Source organism: Oryctolagus cuniculus, chromosome 4 (assembly GCF_964237555.1).
Source record: "Oryctolagus cuniculus chromosome 4, mOryCun1.1, whole genome shotgun sequence".
Lineage (NCBI taxonomy): Eukaryota > Metazoa > Chordata > Mammalia > Lagomorpha > Leporidae > Oryctolagus > Oryctolagus cuniculus.
In genome coordinates this window covers 76,082,002-76,105,150 of record NC_091435.1, presented here as the reverse complement: position 1 = coordinate 76,105,150, position 23,149 = coordinate 76,082,002, and the positions used below count along the sequence as shown (strand labels likewise).

Genomic DNA, 23,149 nt, shown 5'->3' with positions numbered 1-23,149 from the left:
CAGCGCGCCAGCCGTGGCGGCCATTGGAGGGTGAACCAACAGCAAAAAAGGAAGACCTTCCTCTCTGTCTCTCTCTCACTATCCACTCTGCCTGTCAAAACAAAACAAAACAAAATCCAAGTTCATTTGTTCTGGAGTGGAGGAAAATGAAGAGTAAATGGACAGTGGCGTGGTAGGTAGGACAGATAAGGTCAATGCTAATTTTGTAGGTCTTAAGGAAATATTACCATGACTTCTAGACAAGAGCTAGCCATCTTAAGTAACAAAGAAAGCAAATAAAACACATCACATTGCAGGCCAATAATCACTGCAATGCCAAACGTGACCTACTGTTTTTCAGTACACATATATGTTAACTTTATAAGCACGACAAATTCATACTATAAACAGAACATTTTTATTGATCACTCTAGCATTATGCATGTAATTAAGTTGATCTCTTTCCCCTGTCCATTTTCACCCTTGTGTCTCAGCCTACACACACACACATACACACTACACACCCCACTAGCACTCAGGAGAAAAGATAAGGACCATGAGCTCAGATGTGAGTGAGTGGGCAGAAGTGGTATTAGGAGTACGCAGCTGTTCTCTAGAAACAACAAGCAGAGTCACCAGTTGGAGTGAAGTTTAGGGAGGATGAGAAAAAGGAGTGTGAAAGTCTAAACTTTTTAAGTGGGCCTGGGATAAAGAGTGAAAACCAGCAAAACAAATAGAATAGGATTCGCTAATGGATCTTTTCCTGTTGTCCCCAACAGGGGTTAAAGTCTTACATCCAAAACAAGCCCTCACCCCCCTCCTCCCCTATGTCTTAAGTAGACTGAAGGACTTAGACAAATCCCTGTAGCTCTACCTAGGAAGCAGCATGACCTCTGTTATCAGTTCTCCCTCCCCATTCCTCCTGTTAAAATCCAGAGATCTGAAGAAGCAAGCATTGAGTCATAGCTCTGGTTTTACTCAAAGAGGAGATAAGAGCAGGCTCTTCCTCAGTCCCTTAACAACACACCAGATGAGGATGGGCTACTGGCTGCAAGTGACCATGCAAAGGCAAGAATGACATCTCAGATCCAAACTGAGTGTCTGCTGGGTACTGTACACCTGAGACTGACCCAGAAGTTACCCCAGCACCGTACAACAGGGTCAGTGTGGGAATGGGATGAAGCAAGGCTGTGGATGGAGTGAGAAGGTGCTCAAGTTCCTCTGGAGTAGGTTTCACCTAAGTGTCGGGTCTTCCAGTTCACCTTCCAGTTGGGCCTTGAAGGATGAGTAAAAATTTACCAGGTGAAAGAACATCAAGAAATGAAGAAAGGGGCTGATGTACACATTGGAAGATGATTAGAAGTCCAGCATGATCAACTTGTTGTTTGTAAAGATAACTCTGGAGGGTAATGAGGGACCCACCAGACAGGAGGCTAATTAACAAATTCATTTAATTAATATGGGTTAAGTGTCTGCTGTGTGCCCAGGCACCACATTAGGCTCTGTCTAGAGCAGAACACCGACAGCAAATAGACAGCAACAAAACTGGTAACACAGTAGGCATCATGATGAAGCAAGTACTGAAAGCAGCTAGGAGCAGCATCTCCCTAGGCTTGAAACTTGATTGCAGACATCTGGCTGACAAATACTCACCACAGGAAGGTTAGAGAGGTGACGGATGTACAGACTATTGGAGGTACAACAGTCTGGCAGATGCTGGTAGGATCCATGTGCACCCCTTACTGTTCCCATGTACCTTACAGCTCACCATTGCAAGCACCTCTGAGTCTTTAGCTGAAGACGTTCATGAAGAAATACCAAGGAGTCAGCATCCCCAGAAGCAGATGGAAGTCAGAGGATAAAGAGCCCAGCTTTACATGATCTTCATGTGGGCAACTCTGAGAGCTCCCTTAGCAAAGCACCCATATGGACTGTGTCCCAGTAGCCTACTGTGGAAACCTGCTCAGTAACACACCCCACAGAGCTCCCCTTTCCCTTCCTGGTGTCACTGCCCCACTCTTCTGCCAGTGATTCCTGGAATCGCCTCCAAAGAACCTGCTTACACTCATATCTTCACCTCAGAGTTCCTTTGGGATAGGGGAGACTCAACCTGAGACAAAGACAATGAGCGATGAGATGACACAAATGAAGACATGAACAAGAGGACATGAGGTTTCTGGCTTGGGAAACGCTGAGCCCCATCAATTGAGATAAAAGACTCTTCATGGGGTTGGCGTTGTGGCACAGTGGATAAAACCAGCGCCTGAGACACTGACATCTCATATGGGCACCAGTTTGAGTCCTGCCTGTTCCATTTCTGATTCAGCTCCCTGCTAATGCCTCTGGGAAAGCAATAGAAGATGGCCCAAGTCTTTGGGCCCCTGCATCTGTGTAGGAGGCCCAGAAGAGGCTCCTGGCTCCTGGCTTCAGATCAGTCCAGTTCTGCTGTTATGGTCATTTGGGTAGTGAACCAGCAAATGGAAGACCTCCCTCCCTGTAACTCTGCCTTTCAGATAAATATTTTTTGAAAAAAAGACTTCATTAGAAGGCAAATAGATTCAGGGAGAATACGATGAGTTAGATTATGAGCTTGAGCTTAAGGTGCCCAAGAGACTTGTGAAATCAAAGTTCCAAGAGTACAAGGTTAAGACTTTTGAACTGGGAAAAAGTGAAAAGAAACTGAGCAGAAAAAGGCCTACGTGAAAAATGAAACGAAACCACCAGAAATGAGTATCACATCTCCCTAAAGGGTAACTCCACTGTCTTCCTCTAACCCAAGAGAATATAGAGCTCTCGCTGTCTCTTCCAACCTGCTTCTGTATTCAAGTTTCTCATAGTTGGTGGGACTCACTCCTTTAAAACCATACATAACTCCCCACCAGCAGCCAGCGATGGTGGCTGTGGAATCACTGTCCCCGCCGTGGAAAAAGGCTCGATGGGCAAGCTCCCGCCAGGAGTCTCCTGCAGCCAGAACAGCATCATAGGCAATCATGGGGGCGTCATGGCCGCTGCTGCCACCCCAGCCTGAGTAGCTTAGGGAGATGTAGAACTGATCCCTCTCCTTCACGTTGAAGGACTTGGGGAAGCTGGGGTCTGAGTTGCCATCCAAAATTCCTCTAAGTTTCAAGTACTTTTCCCATTGATTTTGGAAGTAGGGCCTGTGGGAAGGAAAGAATCGACAGTCAATTGAAAAAATAAAGTCAAAAGCCATTAAAAAAAAAAAAGCACCATATGTATATGTGAACAGAGAAAATTCCAGGATGACATCAACTTCTTTTACTTTCATCATAAACAATATAAAAATCAAAATGAGCTCTAACCAAGAGCCATTCATTCAATATGTTTTTGCTAAGTATCTACATAAACAAGGCATTGACCCTGTTGTTAAGGAAAAGATCTATATCAGGGCTAAGGAGTAGGAAATAAAGTTTTCTTTTTCCTGGCTTGAGAGTAATGTTGAGTGTCACCTTTCCAATGGGAATCTGAGGACACTGTGACCATGGGTGACAGCAGGAAGTCTCTGGACCTTTTTATTCTAAGAAAGAGAATGTGAAGTGAATTCACAAAAAAGGGAAGATGTGGCCTGTCTGCTTATTAACCAGCAAATAGGAAAACCTATCTCACAAGAATTCTAACCCAGGAATTGAAAATGTTACTTGAGTGTCAGGTCAACACTGAACAAACAATTCCAGGAAAGTGGGAAATAAGCAAGAAATTTCATCTCAGCATCAGATGGCTACAAAACTCTAGAAAACTGGAATGTAGAACAGAATCCCTTCAGGGAAGGTAGGCATTGCACCTACACTACTTACAGAGGCTTCCATTGGCTCCTTTGGGGGTGACCACTGCTGGAAGGAAACTCAAAATCAAAGCGGGTGGGCATGGAGGGGACTGGGTGGTGAGAATCATGACAGCTGCTGTGGTCTCTGAGTCCTGGCATACGCGTGCCCAGAAAGATTCAGCCATGTTCCAGCCCTGGCAAGAACCTGCAGACTCACCAGTGTTGAAGATTCTCCTCCACAAAGTAGCCAGATCGGATGACATACTTCTTAGCTTCCGGCAGCACCTCCATCAGTCCTTTCCCCCATTGCCGGGGTGGCCTGCCATTCACAGCATAAGCTGTAAAAAGAGCAGACACAAGGGCCCCCAAGTAGCCAGTTGGGTGGTGGTGGGTCATTCGGCCACTCTCGATGCTCACTTGGATCAGTGTGTCCAGCTGGCTGTGGTGAGGGAACCTGAGACCGATGGACATGGCCCGCATGGCAGCCCCGCAGCCACCTTCATGGTTGTTGAAGGGAATCCTCCAGCCCTCGGCTTTGTCTGGCTTCAGCCGCATGGCGTTCTGCACTGAGGCAACACCTAGGGAAGGGTGAGTAGGGCACGGTGGTCAGTGTAGTCAGAGCAGTGGTCCCAGCAGGAAGCAAGAGCTCAACTTTCTCCAAGTTTATCTGATGGAAAGAGTCAAAACCACAGGAAGATGAATGGCGCTGTGACCCAACCCCAACCCAGAAATTTGCCTTATGTTATAAATCGCCTACAGCGTGCTGATGGGAATGATAAAAGAAACATTCACGTAGAGAGCCTTGGAATCTTCACCAGTTATTACTGAGACACATAGCAACTTGGAAAGGTAGGTATAACATATTATTTTCTTCATCTTTTCTTTAATGAATAAGGCAATGCTCGGAGCTTAAGAAACTTGCTCAAAATTGCACAGCCAGACAACTAGTGGTCTTGTAAAACCCATCAGACTCCAAAACCCATTCTATTAAAGCATCCATTAAGAATCTGACAGCTGGAATTCTTGGATATCAGAAAGAGGTCACAAATTTCAGAGTGAAACCTGGGTTTAGATGAGGGGCACTGAACCTAGAGTGTCCCAAATGACAGAGGTATAAGCTGGCTTGTCCTGTTGACCTATCTTACTGGGAGCTATGAGTACACAAAGGAGCCAAGTAATGGCAGCAACATACCATGGGGTGTGGCATTATTGCTCTTTTGTCAGTCACTTATTCACAACAACATTTATGCATAACACAAGTGGACAGCTAACTTCCCACTTGCCAAACTGGTGTGAGGCCAGACATTGAGAGAGAATGAACACAGCGTGGCTTCTAAGGCTGATCCCTGAGGTCACCAGAGGCCTGTGGGTATGACTGTGAGAGATTTTCATCAAGAGGTGTTATGGGCTGAATCTTGTCCCCACAGCCCCAAACACTCAGCACCCTGGTTTGGAGACAGGCCTTTAAAGAGATGATGAAGCTAAAAGGAGACCATTAGGATGCTCCCTTACCCAATCTACACTTAAATAAACTTGTCTTTAATTCCATTTCTCTACAAACTTGTTTTTTTTGTTGTTGTTGTTTTGTTTTGTTTTGTTTTGTTTTGAGAGGCAGAGTTACAGAGAGAGGGAGAGACAGAGAGAGAGGTCTTCCAATCCGCTGGTTTACTCCCCAAATGGCCGTAATGGCCAGAGCTGAGCCAGGAGCCAGGAGCTTCTTCCGGGTCTCCCATGCAGGTGCAGGAGCCCAACCACTTGGGCCATTTTCCATTGCTTTCCCAGGCCATAGCAGAGAGTTGGATCAGAAGTGGAGAAGCTAGGACAGGAACCAGCGTCCACATGGGATGCTGGAGCCACAGGTGGAGGCTTAGCCTACTAAGCCACTCTACAAAGCCCTCTACAAACTTTTTTAAGTACCTTTGTAAACACTTCTATCACTGAGATATAACATCTTTTTATATATTCTTCCAGACTCTCCCAACAGAGATGCTTTTCTGTATTTTTAACGAGAGTGGGTTCATAACACACAAGCTTTTTCTTCACTTAATGTATAACACTTTTTCTTTAGTAAATGTTCATATGCATAATTTTAAATGGTTGCAAACCTCTCCTCGTAATTAAGAAAATCATGGGACATTCAGGTTGCTTCTGTTTTTTTCACAACTATAGACACTAACTCTTTGATACTTAAATTTCCCCCAGGGGCAGGTTAATTCCAGGTCTCAATTCCAGTTTCCTACTAATTCACTGCAGACAGGCAGCAGGTGATGGCTCCTGTGGTTAGATCTCTGCCACCCACCTGGGAGCCCTGGATTGAGTTCCAGGCTCCTGGCTCCCGCCTGACCCAGCCTTTTGCTATTGCAAAAGCAGAGTTAGACAGTGAGAGAGAGACAGAGAGAGAAAGACAGAGAGAGAGAGAGAAGTCTTCCTTTTTCCGTTAATTCACCCCCCAAATAACTGCTACGGCCGGCGTGCTGCGGCCAGCGCACTGCGCAGATCCGAAGCCAGGAGCCAGGTGCTTCCTTCTGGTCTCCCATGGGGTGCAGGGCCCAAGCACTTGGGCCATCCTCCACTGAACTCCTGGGCCACAGCAGAGAGCTGGCCTGGAAGAGGAGCAACCGGGACAGAATCCGGCACCTCAACTGGGACTAGAACCCGGGGTGCCGGTGCCGCAGGCGGAGGATTAGCCTAGTGAGCCACAGCGCTGGCCTATTACAAGCATTTGGAAAGTGAATCCATGGATGGAAGATTGCTCCCTCTCTGTCTGTCTCTCTACCTTTCAGATGAGTTAAAATAAATCATTTTCTTTAAAATCTCCATCAACATTCATCATGATTTTCTTGGGCGTGCTCTCCTCTGCACCCTCTGGCTATGCTCACCGGCCGCTCTGCCGTCCATGTCTTCCATGCAGTCTTGGTAGTGCTTTGCAAGGAGTGAATACAGTCGAGCCAACTTCGGAGCTTTCCCAGCCTCCAGGAGGGCTTCCGCTGTGGCCAAGTGCATCACCGTGTCATCACTGACTCGCCACTTGCCCACATCTATGGCTTCCAAGCCGCCCAGCTGGGCCAACTGCTGGTGTATCTTCTCCCCATCTCGAAGGAACTCCCACTTTCCATTGAAGTACCCCAAGGCATCTCCAGCTGCACTCAGTACCATGGCAGCCACATACCTCTCTATCAGTCCCCCACACATGCTGGGCTCTGCACAGGCTGTCTTCAGGGGGCAATCAAGACACAGGAGAGGTTGCGGAGGAAGAGGAATCTGAAAAAAAAAAAAAAATAGACCCATCGACAGGTTACTGAGTATTCCCCACTTGCAGGCATTATCTTAAGTGCCTCTCATTTAAGACTCATAACTGATCTATGAGGAATGAATTAATAGGTCCATCTTACAGGTGAGCTAATCAAAGATTATGACAATAATGCAATTTCAGAAATAAGCGACTCATCTCCCATCACAGAGATCCCAGCATAGGTCTGTTTGATTCCGAAGACCTCGATGTTGACCACAGACGGATCTTTGCTTCTTGGTGGCAAGCCCATTAAATTCTGCAAATCAACTCAAGCTCAGCATTTTCACTTTGTAGTTGGGATCTGGCCTTGGAAGTGCAAGGCTTTATTTAAGCAATGGTACTTGCTCTCGGTATCAGCACGCACAGTTCACAAAGGACCTGCACATTCGTATATGCGTATAGTATGCATTTCACAAACTGAGGCTCAGAGAAACTAAATTCACATCTTCTGCCTCCAGGCCAGGATGCTTAGTTCTACACCACTCCCCAATTGGGAGCCACTTGGGCAACCTCTTGGTGCCTCAGCTTCCACAGCTGTACAATGGTGATGGTCAAAATCCTAACAACCTGATGAACTTCTCAGGAAGAACAAATGAATTATTTGTGCAAAGCCCTTAGGGCTTGGCAGCACTATTTTTATTATTATCATTTTTAAAGACTTATTTATTTATTTGAAAGGCAGAGTTACAGAGAGGCAGAGAAAGAGAGAGGTGTCTTCCATCCACTGGTTCACTCCCCAAATGGCTGCAATGGCTGGAGCTGGGCCCATCCAAAGCCTGGAGCCAAGAGCCAGGAGCCTCTTCCGGATTCCCCGCGTGGGTGCAGGAGCCCAAGGACTTGGGCCATCTTTTACTGCTTTCCCAGGCCATAGCAGAGAGCTGGATCGGAAGTGGAGCAGCCAGGACTTGAATCAGCACCCATATCAGATGCTGGCACTGCAGGAGGCGGCTTTACCCACTATGCCACAGCGTCAGCCCCTTATTGTTGTTTTATTATTCATGCACAATCAGGAAAACTTAAATTTTTAAAAAAAAATTTTCCCAAGCCGGCGCCGTGGCTCAATAGGCTAATCCTCCACCTTGCGGCGCCGGCACACCGGGTTCTAGTCCCGGTTGGGGCGCCGGATTCTGTCCCGGTTGCCCCTCTTCCAGGCCAGCTCTCTGCTATGGCCAGGGAGTGCAGTGGAGGATGGCCCAGGTGCTTGGGCCCTGCACCCCATGGGAGACCAGGAAAAGCACCTGGCTCCTGGCTCCTGCCAGGATCAGCGCGGTGCGCCGGCTGCAGCGGCGGCCATTGGAGGGTGAACCAACGGCAAAGGAAGACCTTTCTCTCTCTGTCTCTCTCTCTCACTGTCCACTCTGCCTGTCAAAAAAAAAAAAAAAAAAAAAAAAAAAAAAAATTTTCCCCTAAGAAACCTTTTATTTAAGAAATACAAACTTCATGCATTTCTTAAGTACAACTTTAGGAATATAGTGATTCTTCCCACCATACCCATACTCCCACCCCTCCTCCTCCTCCCTCTCCCATTCCCAGTCCCATTCTTGGCTAAGATCCATTTCCAATTAACTATACACAGAAGACCAACTCTGTACTAAGTAAAGAGTTCAACAATTTGCATGAAAACAAACAAATAAATAAACAAAAAACCCGTTTCTCAACAGTCAAGGCTATTCAAAGTGATTGCATCTTGAATTAAATTTCACTTCTTTTTTAAATTTTTGTTTTTATTTAAATGATGACCTTCCCTCTTGAGTGTTGGGATTTTAGCTAATATACCCACCATGAATTAAACCCCTGGTCTGGTGCTGGCTAGACTCTGCAAAGAAGCAGTTGTCCACCTGCAGCTAGACTTTCCTGTCTATAATCTGGAGGGTGCTGGGCCAGGGACAGAGATGCGGCCGAGGTCCTGCCCGCTAGAGACGGAGCTGGCCTCTGAGGACTGGTTTGGAAGCCCTCTGTACCCTGACTCTTGGTGCCCTGGGCTTCCTTTGTGTAATTCCTCCTAGTTCTCTCTGCTGTGCTATGGTGAGTTAGTTGCAACCAAGGGCCACAGAGGTCAGCACCTTGTTTCGGTGGAAATTCCTTTCAACCCCCACACACTGCACTGGCCACCCTCACCCGACCCAGGCCCACACCGCTCTTACTTCGTAAACTCTTCCGAATTTTCACGTGTTACATTCTCATACCGAAACTATACAAGGGCTTCGTGGAAAATGGACTTAAAAGATGTTTACTACAGTGCTCCAAGCAGGGGGTGTACACACACACACACACACAAACACACACACCCTACCCCGCACCGGAAAACCCAGACGGCCTCGCAGCTTTCAGCTGCCTGCGGACCCCGGGGGCCGGGTGGTCGGTCACCCGCAGGGAGGTGCGAGCCGCGGTCGGGGGCGCGGAGCTGGGAGCCGGTCTCCACGAGGACAGGAGCGCGCGCCCGGGAGACGACGCGGGAGCGCGTACCTGGTCGCCGCCGAGGGAGGAGCGCGCGCGCGCGGGGCTCAGCGTCTTCCCGCTGCGCGCGCTTGGCCTAGCCGGGTCCGGGGCTGTGGCGCGGCCCAGAGAGCGGCTTCCGGGAGGGCCCGGCCGCGCCCTGCCGCGCCCCAGCGGAGGCGGGCGCAGCCTCCTCGGTGACCCGCCGGCAAGGCTTTGGGGCGCCGGACGCGGCGTGCTGTGGGAGCCACGGGACCGGCTGTTGTCAGTGACTCACGTCTGGCCCTGGGCTTTCTTCTGGGCCCTTCCTTCCTGCCCGGCTTTCCTGGGCTTGCGGGAAGCTGGCGGGACCGAGAAAGCGAGCAGCGGCGGCCAGGATTCTAGGCCCCTGGCCCAGTAAAGGGAGAAAGCGATAATACCTCCCTCTCATAGCGCTTCAGAGTTTTAACTGTTTGTCTGCAACACAGAATTTCTTTAGATCCTGATAAGAGCAAACAGAAACCAGGAGTAGTAGTTTTGTTTAAATAGTATTGTCGCTTTTAAAGAGGGTTGTGGCGTTATCGAATGCGAGTAATTCTGGATGCTTCTCTAAAATTTTTAATTCGTTGTGTCTCTTGCTGTAATGACCCAACTTGGCCTGAGGATTTTCAACATTGAGATGGCCTTTGCAAGTAATGAAATGGGTTCGTTGTGTGCTGTTCAGTGAGTTTTGATAAATACATCCGCTGGGGTGCCAACACACCCCTAGTGTGCTCGCCACATCACCGACTAACCAGCCTCAAGTGGGACTGCCCTCAGGAGAGCTTGTTCGCTTGTGACGAGTAACGGAGACAGCGGGAAGACGCTTCAGGAAACTGCCCGCTGCTAACCGGAGATGGCCTTGCTGTCATGGCAAAGGTGAGGGGAGTGTCCAGGAAGTGGCAAGGCGAGGCGGGGAGACTGAAGCCACATCTGCCTTTGTATTTTCAGAAAATGGCTGCACCCCTAGGTGGAGAATTTAGTGTGTGTGTGTGTGTGTGTTTGACAGGCAGAGTGGACAGTGAGAGAGAGAGACAGAGAGAAAGGTCTTCCTTTACCCTTGGTTCACCCTCCAATGGCCGCTGCGGCCGGTGCCCCACGCTGATCCGAAGCCAGGAGCCAGGTACTTCTCCTGGTCTCCCATGGGGTGCAGGGCCCAAGCACCTGGGCCATCCTCCACTGCTTTCCCGGGCCACAGCAGAGAGCTGGCCTGGAAGAGGGGCAACCGGGACAGAATCCGGCGCCCCAACCGGGACTAAACCCGGTGTGCCGGCGCCGCAGGTGTAGGATTAGCCTAGTGAGCCGCGGCGCCGGCCAGAATTTAGTGTTATAAAGAGGAAAGTTCAGCTTAGATGGGGAAGATCTGACTTGTTTCTTGCAGCTTTAACTGCTGCTTGTTTGTAGAAGCTGCCCTCTTCTGAGAAAGATGTGGCAGGATGAGCTCTTCAGGAACATTCTGTGAAAAACTGGCTCAGTACAGTTCAAATTCTCTTCCAGGTGTCCCAGTGCTCCCTTTAGCACCATCAAGGTCTAGAATATTTCCATCACTCCAAAGCATCACCTAACCCTCTTTCCCAATCCATCCCTTACCTCCACCGCTAAGCCTGGCCTAGGAGACTTCTTGGTGTTTACAAAATTAAGTTCACCATCAAAGATTTGCAACCTCTGAGGACATGGTCAAAGACAGCTCAGAGTGAGGGGTATTTTTAATAATTATCTTTATAAAGCTCTGCTGTTTCAGTGTAACATATCTGTCCAGGGTATTGTTCACACCACTGATACAGGAGAGCTAGGCAGGAAGATTACATAGGAATAAGTGAGCGGGAATTTCTGCCAGCCCTGCCTGGTAACACTGCCTCTTAACTGTCAGTCTAGTACACCACTTTCCCATGATGCACTTGTGTCTCATCCGGGACCAGGAAGGAGCAGATGCCGTGATGGCCATACTGAATGAAGTTAAATTCCAAGTGACTGTGCTGCAAACCTCCCAGAAAGCTTTATGCACCCAAAACTCTGTCCCTTGTAGTATTCAATTAGAGCACCACTTCCGAGCTAATAAAAGAGAGAGGTAAAGTGGAAGGGGCCCCTCTTTTGTCCTGGACTTGGGGACCATGCTTATGTGTCCTTCTCTGGCCGCTCCTCTCCCTGTGTAGGCAATAGAGGCTCTGGGCTGTGGTTGGCAGGTATGGCTCCACGTTGGGTGGCCCGCACTCACTCACGAATGTAGATTCATGATCTCTTTTAAAGAAATCCTGCTCTTGCTTGTGTACTGTATTTATGCTTCTGCTTTGAATTCTTTCCTCTGTGGGCACAAGAATTTGGAATTAAGATTAAGATATTTAGGCCCATACCTCAACTGTTCTGTCAGAATTCGTGAAAAAAATGTGTGCCCTGATTATAAAGAATAATTGGAGTTATTCCTAGCAGTGAGCTTACTTCATACTTTCTGATGCCTACGAACCTATCAGCACAGGCTCCTAACTCATTCATGCTGCCTGGTTTCCAGCCCCAGCAGCACTTACTACTTGGGTAAATCAGCATTTTTGTCACTTAATCTCGCTAAGCTTCTCTTCTGCTGTTGTAAAGTGGGAACAATAATTATACCAACATCAGACAGGTGTTAGGAGGATTGCCTGAAACCGTGTAAAAAACTTTAGCGTATTGCTTATCAATGTAGTAATCACATAATAAAAAAAAATGACTGCTAGTCAGCTGTTTCTCTATGTCTTCTTGTCTCCATCATACATGTGAGCCATTCCACATCCTTCTCTCACTGACGAACACCTGTCTCCCCAGACAAAATTGGAAAACCTTTTTGGGACATCAATGGCCTGGTCACGTAGAGCAAAAGGGCAATTTATCAGCATGATTCCAGCTCCAAATAACTGCAGATAACTGTCACTCCCCTCTAACCCAAAGCAGACTCCGGAGGCTCATCTTTGGTTGCAAAATGTCTAGAGGCGAGAAGTCCCCAGGGTTAATTCAGCAGCTATATCAAGGATCCAAGACCTCCCAGCTCTCTGCCCCACTGTCCTCAGTGGAGATGGCCTTAACCCGCAGGCGGACTTTAACCAGTAGATCAAGATATAGTCAATGTCCAGAGGGAAGAGAGAGTGTCTCTTCTCTCAAAGTTGAGAGAACTACTTCCCATGAATCCCCCTGAGGACTAAACCAACTGCTGACAAGTTGGCTGTGATAGGTTTCCTTTTGATCAAAGAACATTTTCCCTGGGCTGTAGATACTTTTTTGTTTGCTTGTAAAAGAAAGAGTAAATGCTATTCTGCCAAAAAGAACATGTAATTATTTGGCAATTTGCTAGGCATTAGTAAAGATAGTAAGAAGACAAGGATGTTGAACACTTAGTAACTTGCTTCCAGTTTTATCAAGGAACATACAACACAGGGATCCTCATTACCCACCAGTACAATCAATGGCTGTGTTGAGATTCTGATTTGAACTCTAAGGTGCTGTAGGGACCTTATCTGTAAGGTTGGAACTTTTCTAAAGAATCTTATGATTTTCAGGAATAATCTTTATATATGATGCAACATTAAACACCTACTGGGTACCAGTTATATACTAGGACCTGATACAGTCTCTGTTCTCATAGAGTGGACTTAGTTGAATGATGCCATTTTAAGCTACTGACTTAAATCAAAATATAATAATTTTTTTAAAGTTTTTGCTGCCTCATTTTTTAACTGCTTTATTGAGGTATGATTGACATAGAACAGTCTGAATAGTAAAGTCTGAACATATTTTATGAATGCAATTTGATGAGTTTGGAGATAAGTAATTTTTTAAAAAAGGATTTATTTATTTGAAAGGCAGAGTTAAAGAGGCAGAGAGAGAGAGGTCTTCCATCTGCTGGTTCCATCCCCAGATGGCTACAGCAGCCGGAGCCTTGCTGACGCGAAGCCAGGAGCCAGGAGCTTCTTCTCCTAGGCAGGTACAGGGACCCAAGGACTTGGGCCATCTTCTACTGCTTTCCCAGGCCATAGCAAAGAGCTGGATGGGAAGTGGAGCAGCTGGGATTCAAATTGATGCCCATATGGGATGCTGAAACTGCAGGCAGAGGCTTTACCCGCTATGTCACAGTACCAGCCATGATAAGTAACTTTTTTAATGACAAAAATAATGTATATTTATAGTAGAAAAGAAGTATGCACACATATTCACACAAATAAGTGTTTCTGCATACTCTTCACAGAAATTTTAAAAAAGATTTATTTATTTATTTGAAAGGCACAGAGAGAGGGAGAGATGACAGATGGATATATGGATGATAGATGATATATACATATACATATACATATACATATACATACACATGATGGCTTCATTCCCCCAAATGGCCATAATGGCTGGGACATGTCCAGGCTGAAGCTGGGAGCAAAAACACCATCCTGGTCTCCCACATGGGTGGCAGGGCCCAAGCACTTGGATAATTTTCTGCTGCATTCTCAAGGCAAATTAGCAGGGAGCTGGATTAGCAGCAGAGCAGCCAGGATGCAAAGTGATGCTCTAAGATGGGATGCCAGCATTTCAAGCCACTCTCTGTGCTACAATGCCAGCCCCTCAGAATTGTTTCTAATAGCAGAAAATTGGAAATAAGGGCCGGCGCCGTGGCTCACTAGGCTAATCCTCCGCCTTGCGGCTCCGGCACACCGGGTTCTAGTCCCGGTTGGGGCACCGGATTCTGTCCCGGTTGCCCTTCTTCCAGGCCAGCTCTCTGCTGTGGTCCGGGAAGGCAGTGGAGGATGGCCCAAGTACTTGGGCCCTGCACCCCATGGGAGACCAGGAGAGGCACCTGGCTCCTGGCTTCGGATTGGCACAGTGCGCCGGCCACAGCGCGCCGGCCGCGGTGGCCATTGGAGGGTGAACCAACGGTAAAGGAAGACCTTTCTCTCTGTCTCTCTCTCTCCCTGTCCACTCTGCCTGTAAAAAAAATAATTGGAAATAAATTTAGAGGAAGTATTACTTTCCTTCCCCAAATTATGGTGCAATTGTGGAGCTATTTAAAACATGTGAACCATGGGGTTCACATAAAGATTGGAGATAATTATTAACCATAAAAATGAAATTTTAGAATGATAAATATATATGGTTTTATTTATGTTTATTTTAAAATGGTGTGTGTAAAATCACTAATCAAACTGAATAATTAGTACAATTATCTCTCAGGAGGAGAGCTGGGTTTTCTGGGAGTAGGGAAGAAGAAGGGGAAAATTTTAATGTCTTAGAATTTGTATGTATAAAGAAATTTTAGAAAACAGAAAAATTAGAAACTGTTCATCACTCAGGTTTTATATATTTACAGTCTTTATTTTATATGCATTTAAAAAAAAAAGAGGTACCAATATTGTGGCATAGCAGGTCAGTTGTTGCCTGTATCATCTGCATCTCATATCAGAGCATCAGTTCCAATCCCAGCTGCTGTGCTTCCAATCCAGCCTCCTGCTAATGTGCCTGGGGTAACATCAGAGGATAGCCTAGGTACTTGGGCTGCTGCAACCCATGTGAGAGACCTGATAGAGCCCTGGGCTCCTGATTTTGGCCTTGACAGTGCTGGCCATTGTAATCATTCGAGGAGTGAATCAGCAAATTGAAGATCCCTCTCTGTCTCATCCTCTCTCACTTTCTCTTTCTCTCTACCACTGTGCCATTCAAATTAAATAAGTAAAAATCTTTAAAAGAGAAAAAATGGTTCATTTTGTTTATGCAGTTTTATATTCTTTAAAATATTACTTAGGAGGAGATCCAAGATTGCTGAATAGGGAGGTACTGTAGTGACCTCAGCCACAAAGAGATACAAAGGAAACAAAGGAAGTACCATGTTCCCAAGATACTGATTGAGAAACAGTGTTGGCCGGTGCCGCAGCTCACTAGGATAATCCTCCGCCTGTGGCGCCAGCACCCTGGGTTCTAGTCCCGGTTGGGGCGCCAGATTCTGTCCCGGTTGCCCTTCTTCCAGGCCAGCTCTCTGCTGTGGCCCAGGAGTACAGTGGAGGATGGCCCAAGTGCTTGGGAACCTGACCCGCATAGGAGACCAGGAGGAAGCACCTGGCTCCTGGCTTCAGATCGGCACAGCATGCCGGCCGTAGCAGCCATTTGGGGGGTGAACCAACGGAAGGAAGACCTTTCCCTCTGTCTGTCTCTCTGTCTAACTCTGCCTGTCCAAAAGAGAGAGAGAAAGAGAGAGAGACAGTGCCAAATAATTTTCTGAAGTGGAGCTGCAGCCAATTCTGTCCTGTTTGGAGAATGGTGGGCATCTCACACTGGAGATGGGGCAGCTTGTTAATTCATCACATCAACAAAATGAAGGATAACACCCATATGATTATCTCAATAGATTCAGAGAAAAAAAAATCTTTTCATGATTAGTAACCTTAAGCAAATTGGGTATAAAAGGAACATACCTCAATACAATCAAGGAAATATATGACAAACCAACAGCCAGCATCATATTGAACAGGGAAAAGCTGGTGGCATTTCTTTTTTTTTTTTTTTTTTTTTTTTTTTTGACAGGCAGAGTGGACAGTGAGAGAGAGAGACAGAGAGAAAGGTCTTCCTTTGCCGTTGGTTCACCCTCCAATGGCCGCCACAGCCAGCGCACTGTGGCCGGCGCACCGCGCTGATCCGATGGCAGGAGCCAGGAGCCAGGTGCTTTTCCTGGTCTCCCATGGGGTGCAGGGCCCAAGCACCTGGGCCATCCTCCACTGCACTCCCTGGCCACAGCAGAGGGCTGGCCTGGAAGAGGGGCAACCGGGACAGAATCCGGCGCCCCAACCGGGACTAGAACCCGGTGTGCCGGCGCCGCTAGGCGGAGGATTAGCCTAGTGAGCCGCGGCGCCGGCCAGCTGGTGGCATTTCTGCTAAGATCCAGAACCAGACAAGGATGCCCACTCCCACCATTATTATTCAATACAGTCTGGAAATTTCAGCCAGAGCCATAAGGCAAGAAAAAGAAATCAACACAATACAAATTGGAAAGAAGAAGTCAAATTATCCCTGTTTGCAGATGACATTATCCTTTATATAGGGGAAGAAAAGAGCTTAAGGGTTATTGCAACTCAAGAGAATTCAGCAAAGCTGCAGCATACAAAATCAACACACAAAAATCAACAGCATTCTTATACACCAAGAATGTACTGGCTGAGAAATAACTTGTAAGATCTGTCCCATTCACAATAGCTACAAAAATTTTTAAATATCTTGGAATTAAATTTAACCAAGCATGTGAAAGATTTCTACAACAAAAATTACACAACATTAATGAAAGAAATAAAACAGCACACATACAAACACACACACACACTAGAAAAATCTTCCACGTTTCTGAACTGGAAGATTTAATATCATCAAAATGTCCATACTACCCAAAGCAATTTCCAGATTCAATGATATCCAAATGAAAATATCAGAGACATTCTACGAGATCTAGAAGAAAACAATCCTAAAACTCATGGAAGCACAGAAGACCCCAAATAGCCAAAGCAATCTTAAATGATCAAAACAAAGCCATTGGCATCACAATACCGTATTTCAAGGCATACTCCAGACTGTTAAAATCAAAGCAGCCTGTTGCTGGTCCCAAAATAGATATGTAGACCAACGGAACAGAACAGAAACCCTAGAAATTATTCGACATATCTGCAACCAACTAATCTTCGGCAAACAAGCCAAAATCTCCCAGAGAAAGGACAGTCTCTTCAACAAATGGTGTTGGGAAAATTGGATCTCTTCACGCAGAAGAATGAACAAGACCCCTACCTTATACCTTATACAAAAATCAGCTCACAGTGGATCAACAGCCTAACCCTGAGAACTGAAGCCATGAAATTACTAGAGAAAAACATAGAGATGCACTGCAAAATACTGACCCAGGCAAAGAGTTCTCAGGTAAGACCCGGAAGCACAGACAATAAAGGCTAAACTGGACAAATGGGATTACATCAAGCTACAAAGCTTCTGCACAGAAAAGAAAATAATCAATAAAGTGAAGAACAACTGACAGAATGGGGAAAATATTTTCAAATTATGCAACAAAGTATTAATATACAGCATACATGAGGAGCTGAAGAAATTCAACAACGAAACAAGCACCTCAATTAAGAAATGGGCATTTTTCTTCAATGGAGGAAATACAAATGACCAAGAGATACATGAAAAAAATACTCAGGATTACTAGTTGTCAGGGAAATGAAAATAAAAACCACAATGAGGGATCCCCTCACCCCAGTTAGCATGGCTGTCATCCAAAAAATAAAATATTGGGGAGGATGCAGATAAAAGGTACTCTAATATACTGTTGGTGGGACTGCAAAGTGGTTGTACCAGCTGACACCAGAGAGATTCTTCAGAAAACTAAAAATAGATCTGCTTTATGTCCCAGTTATTCCACTCCTGGGAATACATCCCAAGGAAATGAAAGCAGCATATGAAAGAGTTACCTGAACACTCATGTTTATAACAGCTCAATTCACAATAGCTAAGATATGAAATCAACCTGATAAATAAAATGTGGCATATATACATGATGAAATATTACTCAGCCATAAAAAAATAATGAATTCCTGACATCTGCAACAAAATGGATGCAACGGGAGATGCTCATGCTCAGCCACCCTGTAAATTAGCGGATTCAAGAAGACTTGGTGAGTATCTGTGAGAGTTCATTTTAGGTGTGAGCACAGTGAGGCCACAGATAAACCAGGCCCCAAAAGAAAAACATCACATATTTTCTCCTACTTGTGGTAGTTAACATACAGAGGGAGGATACAAATTCTGCGGATTTCAGATCATTTGGTATAGTTAATGATGAGATATTCTTGTTTCACATGTTTAAAAAAAAGGAATTGATGGGGAGATAGTGAGGACCTTTGGGACACTAATAATGCTTTGTTCTTAATTTGGGTATTCATTATGAGGATTATCAGAAGATAAGAAAAAACTCATTGATCTATACACTTAAGTGCATTTCTTGGTGTGTATACTGTAGCTCAATAAATTGTTTAAAAAAACTATTTAGGTGTACATCATAAGCATTTCTTTCTGTCACTTGTAATAATATTATACTATAACCAACTCCAAATGTCTGTACCCCTTGGATCCTCAAGCAGATACAAAATAGTAAAAACAGTTCAAAGTAAAACATACCACAAGTAGGGCCTCTGCATAAATTTTTTAGAAAACAATGGTGGGGGGGGGGGGATGAAACCAGAGAGAAGCTAGCACGGGAGAAATAAGAAACCAGCAGTAGCTGCTCACACATCCTGTCTGTTGATTCACGAAGACTTAGTGAGTTTCTGTGAGGGTGCATTTTAGGTGCCCATGCGGTGAGGCCGTAGGAACAAGACATTTGCTACAACATTGTTCTAGATGTTTCTGTGAAGTCTTTTTTCTTTCTTTCTTTCTTTCTTTCTTTCTTTCTTTCTTTTCTTTTTTTTTTCTTTTTTTTTTTGTAGAGGAGATGAGCATTTAAGCAGTAGACCTTGAGTAAAACAGATTGCCCTCCATAGCATGATGGGCCTCCGTCCATCAGTTGGACCCTAATAGAAAACAGACTCACCGCCTCACCGAAGAAGGAATTCTGCCAGCAGACTGTCTGCGGATGGTGGTAGCGACATCAGTTCTTGCCCAGGTCTCCAGCTTGCCCACCGGCCCGCCAGCCCGCAGGTTTCGCACTTTCTAGCTCCTGCAACTCTGTAAACCAATCCTTCATTGAACTCTGTCTTGTCCCACCCCCTCCCTCTTCACAGGGACAGTTGTCCTTTGCGTAACCCTGGGAGATGGTTCCAGGGCCCCTGAGGATACCAAACTCCGCAGATGATCAACTCCCTGACATACAACAGGGGAGCATTTGCATATCACCCACCCACATCCTTCCATTTACTTAAAGTCATCTCCAGATTAGTTGTTAATACCAAATACAATATAAAGGCTATTAAGCAGTTGCTACAGTGTATCACTTGGGGAATAATGGAAAAACAGTCTGTGTACATTCAAAACAGAAATTGATTTTTTTCCCTTAAATGCTCTGGATCTCTGTGGCTGCCGAGGGCCACCTGTCTCCACGCATGTGTTTCTCCTGCTGCTTCTGTTTCTCAGAACCCTGACTAACGCAGCACCTGAAGCCTAGAAGGTGGGATTTCTGACAAGAAGGGAGCACAGAGCAGGCCAAGAATCTGAAACAGTTGACTCCCTAGAGCTTGGTTTTCAGAGGATGTTCCTGCTGGGAGGGGGCCAGAGCATCAGTCAAACAAGGCAAGCTACTGAAGGCCAGTCTGAGTCAGAGCTTTAAACATGCAAGGCATAAAGATGTACTTGGCCCTGCGGCGGCGGCTTTTCTACATCCTGGGCCCTCCCCTCATCCTCGCACTGACAGCTGCTTCTTTAGGAAACTCTACCTCCCCACTGCATCCTCTACTGGAGGCTGATTAATCAGCTGGCCCCCCCCACCCACCCCGAAGCAGATGCATTGAAACCGTCAAGCACTTTGCTAGGTGGTTCTCACAGCTAGAGAAGGAAGGCAGCAGACTTTGCAGGGTACATGAAATCACCATGGGCTAAAGGGAGACAAATGAGCTGCCCAGTAAGGGTGTTCAAAAGAGGTGTCCAGGGAAAATCGCCTGTTAGCTGGTTTTGGAGAATCTTAGGGAGGCAGACTAAATTTACCACAAGCACAAAAATAACCTACCTACACAGCCAGAATGCAGAAGTGATTTGAGAAGGTGAAAACAAAGATGCAGGTTTAGTAGTGTTTTCTCGCTGTGTGAGGCCTGATTGCTGGGCCCTGGGCTGGGACACAAGTGATTTTCCCAACTAGGCCGGTCACCGAGTTATGAGAGTGTTTCATCAGCTTTCTCATTTCCTCTCTGACTGAGTCATCCCAAACACACCATCTGTATGACTGAAGATTTTTAAAGAAAATGAGAACAGACCAGAAGAGCGGCACATCCGAGGAAGATGGCTCTCTGGACACCAGTGCTAAGATAACTTGTAGAACTGATAGACTATAAAGAAACATGGAAGGGCAGGTTTAAATTGTCAGATATGGGGGACAGGGGACTGTTCACACAACTCCTCACTCTGTCGAGAGGAAACAAGCCAGTGCAGAGGTCCTCGGGTCTATGAGACTCCAGTGGTCGCACAGACAGAAGCATGCCTGGAACCCACCATTCCTGACTCCCAATCAGGACTTCTTCCAGTCCCTATAGACTGCCTTTTAGGAAAGCTTTAGAATGATGAGGAAGACTAAACGTTGCATTGCCTGAAAGATAGGCACTTCCTGAGCCTCAGTTTATAAATATTCCCTGCTCCCTCCATCCCAAAAGAGGCTTCCACGTCCATGGGATGAGAGTGTGCAAACAGTATTTGAAGGGAAGTCTCAGCTCTGCGCTGTGACTCTGTTAGGCAGAGTTACAGGAGCTGGAGGTGGGAGACACTGCACGGAGAAGTGCAAACCAGAGAAGTGGATGCAAACTGCAGTGGGAAGAGCTAGGAGCAGGCAGAACAGAAAGAGGTCTGGGGGAAATCCATGTCGTGGCCCGGCTTCTTTCCCAGCCTCCCCCACCCCCGGTCATGGGCCCGTAGGTCAGGGCTTCCCAACTCCTGACTTGGAGCTCCGCCAGTAGTTTCCAGACGCATCTTGGGTGACTTTCTCAGCATGTGGCCTCCCCAGTCCCGTTCTCTTAGCTCGGCTGGTATTCCCCCACAGGAAGGGGACTCAGCCGATCAGCTGAGTCCCAAGTTGCAGAGTTTTCAATGAACTCTCCATCCGGCTCCCTACAGCCCCACCCTAAGGGACTTCACTGTGCACCGGACTCCCAGTGGGTGAGCATACGGCATTCAGCAAACGAAAAGCAACTTACTCCTGCAACCAAAAACCTTGCTGAAGTTATTTTTCTTCCCTGCAGCCTCTGCCCACAACCCCTAACGGGGTCAGCCTGGGCTAACCACCATGAATCTACTCTCTCTTCTGTTTCTGAAACAGCCTTGAGACAAGGAGTAAAGTGCGGTGGAGAGATACTCACTGGCTCTCTGCTTTCCAGATCATTCCTTCTCTCCATGATCCCCTTGCTTCCATCTCCCCTTGGTCTCTGGCATTCATTCCTCAAACTGCCCAGTGGCAAGAACTCCTAAGGCTTGGGGGCTGGGCCGAGGCCTGGGACCTGAACCAAAGGACAGCCAGCATTTTCACGTGGCAGCCGGGCCAGGCAGCCTTCTCCATGGTAGCGGGGGCCGTTGGAGCCGCAAGCGTTACCCGTGGCCTCTGGAGAGACTGGGTCCAAGTTCAGGAGAGATTTAGTCTGACAGTACTGTTCAAGTTCTTCTTCACCACAACCTGGCCTTCACGGTGTGGTCTCGGCACACGTCGGCCCTTGGGCAGGTCTTCCAGGTGGTCAAATTCGCACGGTAGCTGAAAGTGCCCACCCCAGGTAGGCTTGAAATGTTGCCCTTTCTAGAAAGAGTTTGTGAAGGGAAAGTGCCCCCTTTCCCTGCAAGCCAGGCAAGTTTTCTTTAATTTTATGAACAGAATCCAATTCCCTGGCTTATTTTGAAACATGGAAGCCGTGACCTTTTGTTAAAGATCGTTTTTTTATTATGTTGTAAGAAATAAATGGCGATTGTCTGGTTCACTTTTCCGAGAATGCCCTAGAAGGAGAAGGAGGAGGGGAAGGGGAAAGGAGAAGCAGAGGGAGGGAGGAGAGAGGAGGCAGAGGATGCTTGCTTCATCCCGGGGGCGGGCAGAGAGCATGGTGTGTGGAAGCAGGAAGGAACAGCCTACTGCTGGATCTTCATGACAGCGTTGTGTGCCTCTCCAGCTCCAATTCCTCCAAGCTGGCTTGCATAACCACCACACTGTCCTGCTCTGAAAGCACCAAGACCATGCCTGGCTTCTCCTACTGCCTGATCCTTGGGTCCTCACTCTGCTTCGCAGGGGAAAAGAAAGACGAAATAGAAAACTGAGAGTGACGTTTGTAACCGGTGAGCAGCCTTCGCAGCCAGTGTGGCTGGGTGGGGCTCCGTGACGGCCAGTGCCTGCAGAGACTCTTCATGCTCCCATCCTGGAACCGTGGACTGGCCAGGATTCCGGGGCGGGCCCTCACTCTCCAGCAGAGAAGCTTCAGCTTGCCTGGACACAGGGTTTTTTTCTTCTTATCGCAAAGCATCAGTCAATAAAAATGCCAACATTCTTGGAAAGTTGCTCTTTCCAAGTGCATTACACACACAAAAAAAATTCTTCCTTAAACATAACCAGAATTACCCCTGCTTCAGCTTAAGATTATTTTCTTTGGCTTGGTCATCCATAGACCTCTAGGGCACTGACATCCATCACAGGCTCAGAACAAGCAGAGACCACTCTCGGGCCGCTCCAGGGCGCTGGGCGTCTTTTCCCAGCTCAGCTTGCCGTTTCTCTGTCCTCCGAGTTGCCCAGATGAGCATCCTCCTTGTATGGCTTGTTACTGTCCTCTGGCTGCTCTTCATTTTCTATATTCAGTCTGAAACTGGATGCAATGTTTCTTTTTAAATTACAGATAATGCATTTGAAAGGGAGAGAGACAGAGACAGAGACAGAAACTCCCAGTTCTGGGTCATTCCCCACTAACGCCCACAACAGCCAGGGCTGGGCCAGGCCC

General features: G+C 46.8%; 1 protein-coding gene across 4 annotated transcripts; it reads right to left on the bottom strand.

The window, feature by feature from the left end:
* Positions 1–378: 378 nt before the first annotated feature.
* ADPRH (ADP-ribosylarginine hydrolase) lies at positions 379–20,323 on the bottom strand. Of its 4 annotated transcripts, none has more exons than XM_017347069.3 (4): positions 20,206–20,323; positions 6,640–7,021; positions 3,978–4,338; positions 379–3,137 (listed from the first exon to the last, which is right to left on the bottom strand). In XM_017347069.3, exons 2-4 carry the CDS (start codon positions 6,950–6,952, stop codon positions 2,723–2,725), a joined length of 1,089 nt encoding a protein of 362 aa, XP_017202558.1. In that variant the 5' UTR covers positions 6,953–7,021; positions 20,206–20,323; the 3' UTR covers positions 379–2,722. The 4 variants fall into 4 exon arrangements, with proteins under 4 accessions (XP_017202558.1, XP_002716714.1, XP_008265104.1 ...); XM_002716668.5 differs by lacking the exon at positions 20,206–20,323 and adding an exon at positions 9,519–9,839; XM_008266882.3 differs by lacking the exon at positions 20,206–20,323 and adding an exon at positions 9,519–9,669 and having other exon boundaries at positions 6,930–7,021.
* Between the last annotated feature and the right edge of the window lie 2,826 nt (positions 20,324–23,149).